General features: G+C 39.8%; 1 protein-coding gene across 6 annotated transcripts in view; it reads left to right on the top strand.

Annotated features, from left to right (window-relative positions):
• LOC126267183 (zinc finger protein ZFP2-like) overlaps window positions 1-13513 on the top strand; it is a 151726-nt gene that overhangs the window by 37824 nt on the left and 100389 nt on the right. For all 6 annotated transcript variants that reach the window (XM_049972151.1, XM_049972147.1, XM_049972146.1 and 3 more), the window contains one exon: window positions 1574-1818. Coding sequence is in view for 2 of the 6 variants with exons in the window: in XM_049972147.1 (XP_049828104.1) it covers window positions 1574-1818 (245 nt within the window). In the remaining 4 variants the exon portion in view is untranslated. The remainder of the gene's footprint in view (window positions 1-1573; window positions 1819-13513) is intronic.

The raw sequence follows: 13513 nt of genomic DNA, 5'->3' as shown, positions 1-13513 counted from the left end.
AAATTTGACCTGAGTACCTTGAATAAATGACATTCCTTCATAATTATTAAGTTTCTTGAGAGAAACAGCCACGATAGAATTGTTCCAACTGGTATGTAGAATATATGGGACAGGTTAAATACCCTCAGATTTCAAGAACAACATTCCAGATAAGGCAGATGCTGATTTTGTGAATATTACTGAACAAACTGTCAGTTTAATAAATCTTGGATGCAAAAATTAATCTATAAAAGAATGGAACAATTGGAAAAAGTTAACACGTGAAACAGGATTGTGGTGCATTTAATTATATACTGGACAAGTAGTAAGGGAACCAAGGAGAAATATGAGAAGGGCATTAAAGTTCAGGGAGGAGAAAGAAAACCATAATGGATTTCCAGTCACATTGTAGTTCTTTCAGAGAAAACTAAGGACCTCTAAGATTAGTTAAAAAGAATAGAAATTGATTTGAAATGGTGTTACATGTTGTCAAATTAAGTCGGGTGGTGCAAAGGGAAATTAGACACTGAAAGTAATAGACAAGTTTTAGTACTTAGATAGCAAAGTAACCGACGCTGGCAGAAGTAAGGACATGAAATTCATTCTTGCATTAGCAAGAAAATCCCCCCCACCCCCACCAAAAAAAAAGAAAACAAAATGTTAAACTTAAATGTTAGGGGTCCTTTTCTAAAAGTAATTATCTTCCTTACATTGAAGTGAAATGGGGGCAGTAAACAACACAGAAAAAAAGAATAGAGTTATATCAAATGTGGTGCTACATAAGAACTGTTATGATTACATTGATAGATAAAGAGCTAGAATATCACACTGCCCCCCCCCCCCCCCCCCCCCAATGAAATCTTGGTTGTGATGACAGACTGATCCGTGCTTAGCCTAAAGTCTGGGTTTGGTTGGAAGTTAGTAAAATGATTTAGGGGTGACTAAACCAACAAATGTAAATGCCAAATAAAGGTTTTGGTAACAGATTGACCTGTAGCACTGTCTAATGTTTATGTTCGTGCCAAATGAACTTCAGTTTGCCATATGTAATGCACTTTTTGCCATGAAAACTAAAACTGCAAGGTAAATTCAGAAAATGCATATCAGGTAGTGGAAAAGCCTGAAGATTATTTTGATACATAATCTGAAGATTATTTTGATATATAATGACATATCTTGCATGTAAATGACTAAAAATGCTAGAGGGATCCACTATGTGACTTTTAGCAGATCAATTAACATTTTACCAAATGTTCTTTTAAAAGTACTCATTTTTGCACCACAAATGAAATAACTTATACACCATTATCTGAGTATAGCTTGTCATTATTTTCCCTGCATGATATTCATCATATCCTTTTTCAACTACCTTTTAAAATAAACGTAAGGGTACTTAGATTATAACAATGATACTTTTGTGAACCATATAAGTTGTATAGTAACTACTAATATATGTGGAACCAAGGAGATTCTTGTCTTAGATGTGTGTTCTTAGTCAAATAAATGTTTGTCTCAAACAAAATAATTATGAAATGAAAAAAAAAACATAACCATTAGCTAACATCTGAAGTCACAATTTTATTTGTTCTTGCAGGTGTCGCCAGTGGGTTGTCAACTGTGGGAGGGATGATCTACTGGAGAAGACTGCTGAGCAGCTGAGCAAATTTCTTTTATGTGCTGAGCACTTTGAACCACATTGGTTTCTTAACAAGTACAGGACAGCATTTATTCGTTCAGGCCAACCAGTTCCTACTATATTTTACAACAATCTTGCTGAGTTTGTTCCCAAGTCGGTCAGAAAACTGTGTCAGCTCAGAACTGAGACATCTCATGTGCCAGGTAATTGTGAAACTTTGAAACAAAACTTTCAGTGTGAAATAAATGATTAAATAATATTAAAAGTTTAATTAGAATTTTGTGAGCTTCGGTTGTAAATTTACTGTATCCTATTTTACTGCGTGTTGAAAGTTATTTACAGCTTTCATTTCATGATCCCATATTGTCCATAGGTACTACTGATGTAGGTATCTATTTTCTGGTTACTTTTTTTGTATATTAGCTGTTCTCAACACAAAGGTTACTAGCTATGCTCTTATTGAATACATTTACGTCCTTGCCTTCCTCCAACTGGTGAACTGACTCCCTCATCCAGTAATAGCATCATCAACAGTTTAAAGTGGTCTTTGAACTGTGAGACAACAGAGCCTTTTCCACAATAATGAATCTTCCCCAGAGGTTTTGACTGAAAAAATCTTAGGAATGACTGAGCAGGGTGTCTGTAGGCCATGAAAGTGATGACAAGGCCCTGAAATTGAGTGGGTGGTCGTGAGTTTTGTTTTGTTTCTCAGTCAGGAGTGGTTCTAGAACAGAGTAGGAAGTTGGGAGTAGCAGGTTAGTGCTACCCTCAAAAATGTTGTCTCTGCTATTTAAATTGCATTTTAAAGGTGTTAAAAACACTCTGAGCAAAATTGATTCCGTTCTACCCAAAACTTTTCCCATGCCATATTTGTACTACTTGCGGTCTGTAATTTGCCGTTTGTAGAGTGGGGAGTCTCGGGAAAGCTTCCAGCTTTTCTTGCGGGAAGAGGTGGAGTGCAAGGGAGAATGTGCTCTGCCTCCATATACTTTAAGTATACAGTGCAGGCAATAAACACATGCTTGTACTTTGAGATTCCACATAAAAGTCATGAAAGATCATGAACTTGAGCCTCTGAAAATCTGTAGACCTCCCTGCCTCAGTTCAGAGCTTGGGGACCTTCGTATTTGTGCTTATCCACTCAGCCTTACATTTTGATAAAACATCTTAACTTTCTTCATGACATCTTTTTTAATGGTTCATTTTTTTGCAATTAACTTGTTAGTGGGATGTTAGGAATTTCAAGTTTGTTATTGTAATGGTGTCGTGTTTGTGTAGATTGCTATGCTGATACCAGTGTTTCAGGATGGCCTCTTCTTCCCTCAGAACAATAGGTGTGGGAGGCTGTGGGGATGGAACTTTCAGTATTATGACGAGTGTGTAGTCCTGATTGCTAACTCATTAAAACATTCTTTGTTATTTGATGCTTTTCATACAGTAGTATGTGGCAGTGACCCAGGTGCCGAATGTGATGAGTGGTAGCGAGCGAGTCAGCCAAAGTGGCAGAGGGTGGAGATAGCGTGACACCAATCAGGAACAACAGGTACCTTGCTGATGCTTGATGGGTGCCCATTTCACAGTATGGCAGGCTTATGGCTGAACTGGCCCACTCTGCTCATGGCCCGAGTAAGCTGGCAAGGAAATGCAGATGCACCGAGTCAAACTCGGGACCCTCAAAGGCTGGCCAGAGTGGCTAGTGATAGCACCTGGTGAGGGACCTCACATCACCAATACTGGTTAGATTCCCGGAACTGTCGAGGCTGGCCAACGGTTCATAGACAGGTCGTGGTTCCTCTGCCCCCACGTACCTTACTCACCTGACCTGGGTCCAAGCGCCTTTTTCTTATTTCCACGCATGAAAAGGGGCATGAAAGGACACTTATTTGACAATATTGAAAAAGTCAGGGAAAAAATAGGGGAGAAGGTATCAGCCATTTCTAAAGATAACTACAAGAAAATCTTTTGAGCAGTGGAAGCACCAGTGGGACAAATGTATTGGTTGTAATGGAGAGTATTTTGAAGGGGATAAGGTTGTTCCGTAAGCAATTTGAAAATATATAGCTATTAAAGAATAATTCTTTTTATTTCCTCCTTGCACTTGGGTCCATTTTATTTTATACTCTGTAGTTTGTGTCACTGAGTCTCCAGGCGAAATGCTTAGTCTGTGTTGTAGCTCACCCATTTGACAGCAGTATCAAGCCGTCTCATAGGGATAGAGTTTTAGGAAGTGTTCTCCAATTATATCTTAGTCCTCCAATTATATCTTCGTACTCTTGTTTGACTTATTTTACAGAAAATTACTGAATTGCATAGTCCCCACGTTGTTGTTGTTGTTGTTGTTGTTGTTGTTGTTGTTGTTGTCTTCAGTCCTGAGACTGGTTTGATGCAGCTCTCCATGCTACTCTATCCTGTGCAAGCTGCTTCATCTTCCAGTACCTACTGCAACCTACATCCTTCTGAATCTGCTTAGTGTATTCATCTCTTGGTCTCCCTCTACGATTTTTACCCTCCACGCTGCCCTCCAATGCTAAATTTGTGATCCCTTGATGCCTCAAAACATGTCCTACCAACTGATCCCTTCTTCTAGTCAAGTTGTGCCACAAACTTCTCTTCTCCCCAATCCTATTCAATACCTCCTCATTAGTTACGTGATCTACCCATCTAATCTTCAGCATTCTTCTGTAGCACCACATTGTAGTTTATATATCAGTGTCCTTGGGAAAAAAATGGTCAAGATTGTGAAAGTATGTACTTAACCAGTGTTTAAAATCTGAAGTGCATCTGAAGTGTATCCATGTGAAAATAAGTTCAAAATCCTGTGCTGCTATTACATTTAGTAAGCAAAGAAGTACACTTCAGACAATCTAAGAAATTTAGTAAATTGAAGAGCCAGCAAGAACCCAATCCATCACAGTGCATAAATGGTGATTAAATTTTTAAAGAGAGTTGTTAATTTTACTAGCATTGTTTTAACCAATTGCAAGAATGAGATTTGACATAAGGGATAAAATACAATGAAATCCCCATTATGAAAGATCCATGGTTAGGAATGTAATTGGCGACACTAAAATTGCCTTAGAATGGCCTAGTTACTGTATTTGGAATAGAATAGGACAACAGTTACAGCTGTGAAGATTACTGTTGCACTGCTAGCCTGAGGTAGAGGGACCAATACCTGCATGGACAAAGGAGGCAGACAGTTCACAAAATTAACAACTAACTATCTGAGAACTATGTTTCACCTGTTATCCTTTCCACTCCAAATACACAATTTTTCATAGCCATCACACACCCCATTCTTGAATCTGACTGTACTGGGCACCAATGCTTCATAGTATTGCTACATAAGGAATTCTGTATTACATTGATATCAAACTGTAGCAGTTGTGTTGAGAGAAAGATGGTGATTATTATGTTCAATACAGTAGGCATGAAATGACAAGTTCTTTGTGCTGCTCGAAGAGGTTTTAGAGGAATGTCTAAGTGAAAATGAGAATGACAAGGGTTTTTATGACAGTGCTTTTGATGATTTCAGTCAATCATTTGAAAAAAATTTACATGAAATGAGTCCGGAAATATTCCATCCTGAAGAGTTTCAAAAAATATCATATAATGAGAAGTTTAGTATTGTAATGCTTGTAGTTAAGAGCATAATAATGCTTTAACAAATATGTGTGAAAAAGCCATGGACAGAACTGGAAATCTTAGTGCTTGGCTCCTAATTGAGCTAGGAACATGGGGTAAAAAGGTTTTGGTGTAGCCCAGACCAATAGCTGTTTGTAGAGGCATTCAAACACCTGTCTTACTGTAACTGTGTTTCAGCATATTGAGCAAGGTTTGAACAACGATCTGGAGCTACCACCCAGGCAGATTGTGGAAATCAATTGATGCCTTTATAAAAGACTGTAATTGGGCTGAAATTAATCCTTAGCTAAAGGAATCATTTGTCTCTGCACCAGTTAGGTTTTACATGTGAAAACGGTTACAATCATTTTCATTTTATGTGCAACAGTCAGCCTTGAATAAGTCAGGAATGGAGTGAGGTGAATGGTTCAAATTTGGTCCACATGTGTATCATATAAATATAAAAATGTATGATGAAATTGAAAACTTGCTTTCAAAACCCTAGCTTCATTTGGATTTTATGACCAAAAACATGTTTTTTGTGAGTTTTTTTAATGCTTGCTACATGTGTGTTTCAGACTTCTGCGAATTAGTCCAAATTTTGTAAGAAGGTAGGCAAATACATGTAACTGATGGTCATCTTGTTTTGTGAAAGCTTTATCTCTTGCCATGATATGGTAGTCTAAAGTTGCACATCAGATGCACTTAAAAATCCTGTTTTATGTGAATTGGGCATCTTGAGATGAAATAAAGTGATACAAATAATGATAAAAAAGTATATTCTTATGGTAATTATGAGCAGGATTTTGAAGAATCTTTCATAATTCGAGTTTACGTGCAAAAAAATCACTTGGTTGCACTTGTGTTTCGTAGAAATGCCTTGCATTTTAAGTGATGCATTTGGATGTAATTAAAAAAACTGCTTATTACAGTTGATTATCATATTGATTAAAGATTTTATTCAGGACTGGCTTAAAATCTTCTAAAAATCTTTGGCTGTGAAAAACGATGTCTGTACCAAATCAGAATTATGCCCAGCCCTGTACAAAATAATATGCTGTTTGATCAAGAATTTAAAGCTTTATCAAAGACCACAAAGAAAATTAAACTAACCCAAATATTGCTATAAAAAATAGTTATCAGAAGTAGTTCACCTTACTTCCAACCAACAGAAAATGTTGGCATGCATTTTCCTCAAAAACTACTATGGTGTCTTGTAGAAAATTTATTTTCAAACAGAGCAAAATTAAGTTCGTCAATTTTCATACAGGACTAAAAAGTTGACAGTATCTTGTCGTGCATACATTGTTTCGCAGTTCTCCTGCTTATTTCAGCCAGTCATACTTAATTTGGATTGGTTGTTGCAACATGTCACGCCAAAATTTTTTCTAGAGGTGGTTTCTTAATTGAAGTTTTCATTATTGCATACTTCAAATAAACAATGACAACAGTTTTAAGATAAAAGATAATACCAAGATGTATTCTTTCCAGTAGTTTATTATTTATTATGCCAATCGTTCAGCTTGCAATATGGTAAGACTTTAAATAAATTTATTTGTGTAGTATTGTCACATCATAAGTTTAGCTACATAGTATAAACTATTAACATCTATTATCATCATAAACTTCACACAGCACAAGACCCGACAAGAATTTGATCTGTTAATATGCTAAGAAATTCTACATAGTCACAATAGCTAAACAAGCTTTCCTGAGGGGGGACACTAAGACAGTATTTTTGATTTCCTGGTGTGTGTGTGTGTGTGTGTGTGTGTGTGTGTGTGTGTGTGTGTGGAGGGGTGCTGTTTTTTTAAAAAAAGGGAGAATCATTTCTTTCTCAAACCCACTAGTTACATCTCTAGTGAGGGGTTTAAGAACAAATAGACACATTTAGGTGCTTCTAGAGAGCGGGACGTATCTATGACGGTAAGTCTTCTTGTGTGGGGGTGCATCTATAATAGGAAGTATCCCAGAGCGGGGGTGCAAAAATCCTAAACTTCAATGATCCATTATGTCATATTGCTTGATTTGATAACGCCATTATGAATGACATGATAGATTTTGTCATGTTATACAATGTGATCTCATGTACCATGTTACTTGACCGGACACAATGCATTATATTCCTCCAGACTTAGTCCACAAACAGATTTCCTGTGCCATTTCTCCACACATTCCCAATCTTCCCACCACCCAGAAGAACCAGCTTCAAGTAAGTGCCCCATTCATCACACAATACCATCTCGGAATGGAGCAACTGAACCATCTCCTTTGTCAGGGCTTTGATCACCTATCATCATGCTCTGAAATGAGGAAAACCTGAGAGTTCTCTCCACCTCTCCTAAAGTGGTGTTCCATTGCCCACATAACATCCTAGGCCATCCCTGTGCTACTTCCAATACCAACATGCTGTGGAAGGTCCAGGTGCAAGGCTTGCCCAGTCCACTCACCCAGCACTTTCTTTACCAGCCCTGTCACAAGCTATCCTACTTCGTCAGAGTCTGGGCCACCTGAGAAAGCAGCCATGTCATATACCATCTCTGTTGAAATCATTGCACAGTTTTTTTATATTGGTATGATGACCAATCAGCTGTCCATCAGGATGAATGGCCACTGCCAAACTCTGCCCAAGAGCAAGGTTGACCACTCTGTGGTTAGTGTATAGCTGAACGTAATACACTTCATTTCAGTGGCTGCTTTGCAACACAGGCCATCTGGATCATCTCCTCCATCACCACCTTTTCTGCACCCGGACCCTACCTAGCCGACCTCTTCAATGTACCACATCCTCAAAGACACCCTCCCAAACACCCCACAAAATCCAAAACCCAGAACACGGTGATTAGCCTCTCCACCAACAGCCTCAGTCCCAAAGAATTTTCAGCCCTCTCTGAAAGTTTGACCTTCGGCCCCACCTCAAAATTTAACAATATTGACTTCTCAGAGACCTTCTCTCATTCTTGTGATCCCTATAGTGCAAACACTTCTTTCCCACCAACCTCTCCAACCAAAGCCAACCAACCCCAACATGGAACCTTGCCTCTTCCAGTTCATACCACCACCCAACCATGTCGTCCACTCCCCCCCCCCCCTCCCCTTCCACTCCCACCTAACCATCAATTGGTCAGTTGCCAGGAATTCCTGACCTCTATGATGGTCTCAGCTTTCTTCCCCAGATCTCTTCCGAAGAATGCTAACTTTTTGGCAGAAGAAAAGACAGCCATACACAACCTGAAAAAAACATCCAGATTTAATCATAATCATCCTGCAGAGAAAGGCTCCACTACTGTTATGATGAGTCACAGTGACTACCTGACGGAAGCCCTCTGCCAACTACCTCACTCCTGCAGAGTGATCCCATTCTGTAAGTCCAACATAACCTCGAATCTCCGCTGAAATCTATAGGTCCTTTCCAGAATCCTCACCTGAGTCCATCTCCCTTCTCACCCTAACACCCCTGCACACCCGCCTTCCACATGCTCCCCAAAATTCACAAACCCAACTATCCTGGATGCCCAATTGTAGCTGGCTGTTGCACTCCCACTGAAAGAATTTCTGCTGTTATTGACCGGCACCTCCAACCAACGATCAAGGATAATAACCACCTCCTTCACTGACTTCACCATCCCTACTTCTATATCTCTGGGATTCTTACGTATCGCTGTTGATGCGACTTCCCTAGACACCAACATCCCTTATTGGCCAGGACCTTGCTGCTATTGAACACTGCCTCTCCCAGCACCCTTCAAACTCCACACCCACCACCTCATTCCTTATACACCTTACTAACTATACTTTGACACACAACTACTTATCCTTTATAGGGAAGGCTTACAAACAACTGTGCAGCACAGCTGTGGGCTCGCGCATGGCACAATCCTATGCCAACCTGTTTGTGGACTTACCCATACTTTCAAAACCCCCCAACATCCGGTTAATTGACAACATGACCTGGACTCAATGCCAAGAGATCCTATCCTCATTCCTTCACAGTCACAACACCTTGATTCCCATTTGCTTCACCTGGTCATCCTAAATGCAATGTGTCAACTTCATGGACAATGACATCCATCTCTCTGATGGCACCGTGCTCACCTCTGTCCTCATTAAATCTACTGACCATAAACTATAACTGCATTTCGATAGCAGCTATCCTTTCCACACCAAAAATCCCTCCCCTATAGTCTAGCCATCTGTGGACAATTATCTACAGTGATGAGAACTTCCTTGCGCAGTATGAGGAGGGTGTCATGAAGGCCTTCACAGACAGGCAGTACCCCCCTCCCCTAAATGTAGCCCACAAACAAGGTTTCCCTTGTCATATCCTCAAACATCCTCACTCCTCCCACAACACCGAAGAATCAGCTACAAAGGAGTGTCTTCCTCATCACTCAATATCACCTTGCACTGAAACAACTGAACCATTTCCTTTGCCACCCCTTTCTCATCCTGCCCTCAAATGAGGGACATCCTATCAGAGATCCATTGCACCCCTCCTGGAGTCGTGTTCTGTCCCACCCAATGTACACAACATACTAGTCCATTCTTGTGCCACTGCCATTCCCACTCCCAACTCAAACCCAGACAAAGATCAAAGAGCTGCCCAATCCACACACATAGTACCTGGTGCTCCAGTCCTGTCACCGGCTTACCCTACCAAATCAGAGGCTGAGCTACCCGTGAAAGCAGTATTTACTCGAATCTAAGTCGCACATGAAAAATGAGACTCGAAATCAAAGGGGAAAAAAAATTCCCAAATCTAAGCCGCACTCGAAATTAAAGGGCAGAGAAAAGTTTTAGGCCACACCTCCAAATCGAAACAAAGTTGGTCCATTGTAATATGAGTCACAATTTAGGTCGAATGAATGGCGACACAGCTACAGTAGTTTGGTTCGAGTCGTAAGCTTAGCAGTTAAGCTTTACCAGGTAACCATTGCTATGTGTCAGGCACTCCGTTCATATTTATACCGGTACCCTTCCTTTTTCAGGTGCTTCGCCTGGTTTGAATTGATTGCTTATTTTTCTTTGCTCCGATAAGTGCCGTTCTTTTTGTTATAGGTATTTACGTCACTCTAAGCTAAAAATGCAGTATTGTACTGTGTCATGCATTGTCACATTCTGATAGTGAGTGTTTACGGCCTTTTGCCGCTCGCGGCATGGCTTACTTTTGTGCGCACTACCGCCACTTCCAATTTTAAAAAAATATAGAGAAATTGTCTCATTAGCGAAACAATGGCAAGAGACTGCTATTTATTGTTACTTACACTGCTGCTTTCTTTGATAATGATCAATAAGAACTAAATAATAGACTGCGTATGATAGATGATGTTCTGAACAAGAGTTTGGCGAAAAATTTTCTCCGTTTGAAAATCTTTGCAGACGCCTCTTTAGTACATTACATTCTGCACAGAAATTAAGGTCATCTTAGATTTAAAAATCTAGTCAATTGCCGTGCTTCATTTCTAACTGTATCACTATTAGGCATAAGAATAATACGAATATAAACATGACGTGATACGTATATTCTTCCACGTTTGCGGTTGTCTCACTCTAGTTTCGTAGTTTATTAGGCAGACAGGATTTAAATGAGATAGCAGCAAACACGAAAGAATACATGGCAAAATGTTTATATTCGTATTATTCTTATGGTGAAAAGAATGCTGCATGTGATTCACAATTCAAAAAGTACCTATTAGCAACCATCTCTTCTCACAGGTAGGAAAATTTCAGAACATAGAATTGGCCATATTGACAAACATCCCAAACAGTCTTGCCATTCGGTTTTTCATAGTACATTGAAATGCTGCTACATTCGAAGATGAACAATACGGAATTTGTATTTACTTCGTTGGATAATGTATGAAAATGCAGTGGTCGAAACTTGGGGCGGAGAAAAAAAAGCTCGTCTTCCACCTTTTTTTTAAATTTATGTACTGACACAGAGGTTTTGCTGCCAGTATTTATCATTGTGCCTGCAAAACATGCCTGTGTAGCGCTACATATATTTGACAGCTGACGTTAGCTATGGCGGCACCTACCAACTTTTTTCAGAACTTCCGCTTACTTTGCACTCGATTCTAAGCTGGAGGCAGTTTTTTGGATTACAAAAAGCGAAAAAAAAGTGCGGCTTAGATTTGAGTAAATACGGTATGTCATATACCATCTCTGCTGGAAACATTGCACAACCTTTTATGTTGGTGTGACTACCAACTAGTAGTCCATTGCCAAACTGTTGTCACGAGCGAAGTCGACCACCTGGTGGCACAAAGTGCAGATAAGCACCACATGTTCAATTTCAGTGCATGCTTCACATCCTGAGCCATCTGGGTCCTTTCATTTACCACCTGCTTCTCTAAACTATGCAAATAGGAGTTGTCCGTACAACAAATACTCTGCCCCCATAATCATCCTAGACTCAATCTCGGGTAACCCACTGTCTCTACACCCTGCACCCAACAGTTATTCCTTTCTCAGTCCTGACTCCCTCCCAATTCACATCCTTAGGTTACCTTCAGCATGTGCCGCTTCCCACCAGCCACTACAATCTTGCCAGCTCATGTACCTACCATCCCTCCCTCCTGAATTCCTAGCATGCATACCAGCTGCCTCCCTGTGAGCCATTAGCCTCCCACCCCCAGTCTCTCTCCCTGTCTCCTGCATCTCTCTCCCTCCACCCACCCCACCTGACACAACATTGCAACCAGTCCACCCACCACAAAAGGGCATTGGTACTGTCAGTTTAACAGGCTCCATGTGTGTGTGTGTGTGTGTGTGTGTGTGTGTGTGTGTGTGTGTGTGTCTTTTTACTCTAGCTCATCTTGTGTTGTGCCTATAGACAATTCAGTGCTCCTACTTTTCAGTGAGTGACCTCCTTTAATACTAAAATATTTATATTCTACAGGAACTTTCCTGCAACACGAAAATATGTTCTGGCGTATTACTCCCTTCTGCCACTAGTAGGTTCATAGGTGGCAAAGTTAGCCAAGCAAGTTTCCTCTACCACAGTATGACATAGAAATGGAGTGGTGGTGCTGGGGTTTACAGTCCAGTGAACAAAGTTTCATGCTTTTATTACACACAAATATTTAAAGGAAACCCATGAGGTGAACCCGCAGTTAGCCTTACAAGAAAATCGATACACACAATTTTTTTAATACAACTTTTTAGATCAATGAGCAAGGAAGGAAAATTTGAATTCAAACTCTCATTCCCCATTTACCTTTAAGAAACAACTAATATTAAGGCAGTAGCTAATGAACCAACTTTACAAATGTACTTGGAATCAACCAAAACAACTTTCAAAATATATACTGGGTTCACCTTCCTGCATTTAGTATACACAATTTTAAAAGGGCTCACAGATAATCTTCAATAAAAACAAATTCAGTCAACTAACACAGCAGACAGAAATCTCACAAATCTCACTGGCAATTAACATGAAATCAGCATGACATAAGTGTACTTGATATAAACCAAAACAACTTTCAAATGATGTACTGGTTTCACCTTCCTGCAACTAGAATAAACAATTTTAAAACGTCCACAGATAACCTTTACATAAGGAACAAACCCGATTAATTAACATGGCAGACAGAAATCACACAGATCTCACCAGCAACTAATGAGAAAGATTTACATTTACGCACTGAGTTCACCGTCCTGTATTCCAGAATAAATCTTATTAAAATGACCACATTATAGACACATCAGTTACTACTTTGAATTGATTGCTCACACTTTAACATTACCCACATACAGCCCTCATTCCAAGATATGAATGACACCTTTTCCAACAACAATCAAATAAATAACAGGGTACATAGTACTAAACAAAGTGTAGTAAATATTGTTCTTGTCAAGACAAGCACATGCATCAAAAACCACATAGAGTCAATAACCACGATGCACACCAGTAAGGTACTTCACGACAACCAAGTCACTCAATCGTGTGAGCAGTAAAAGCACTTTTACCAGCTGTAATAGCCACACAAATCCACACAGGCTAACAGTTTCAAACAGCCATCTTGACCAACATCACCTTTTTCTACGTGGCTGTTTAAAGTTGTTGTTGAGTTCACAATTCAGCGAATGGCGATATGCAGCAGTTCCAGCGAGCCTCTTCATAAAGTTCTTTATGCTCTCTATCCAACAATGGCATGGAACCTCCGGTTGACCAAATATGAGCTCCGACCAGTCCATCGGATCCTCAAAGCAAAGACTGCAACGACTCTTCATCAGCAGTCTCTGTCCCAGCAAGATGTTTTGTCGCCCCAT

This window comes from Schistocerca gregaria, chromosome 4 (genome assembly GCF_023897955.1).
Source record: "Schistocerca gregaria isolate iqSchGreg1 chromosome 4, iqSchGreg1.2, whole genome shotgun sequence".
In the NCBI taxonomy this organism is placed as follows: domain Eukaryota; kingdom Metazoa; phylum Arthropoda; class Insecta; order Orthoptera; family Acrididae; genus Schistocerca; species Schistocerca gregaria.
Note: the sequence above shows the minus strand (reverse complement) of the source record. Positions and strands in the feature narration are given on the sequence as shown.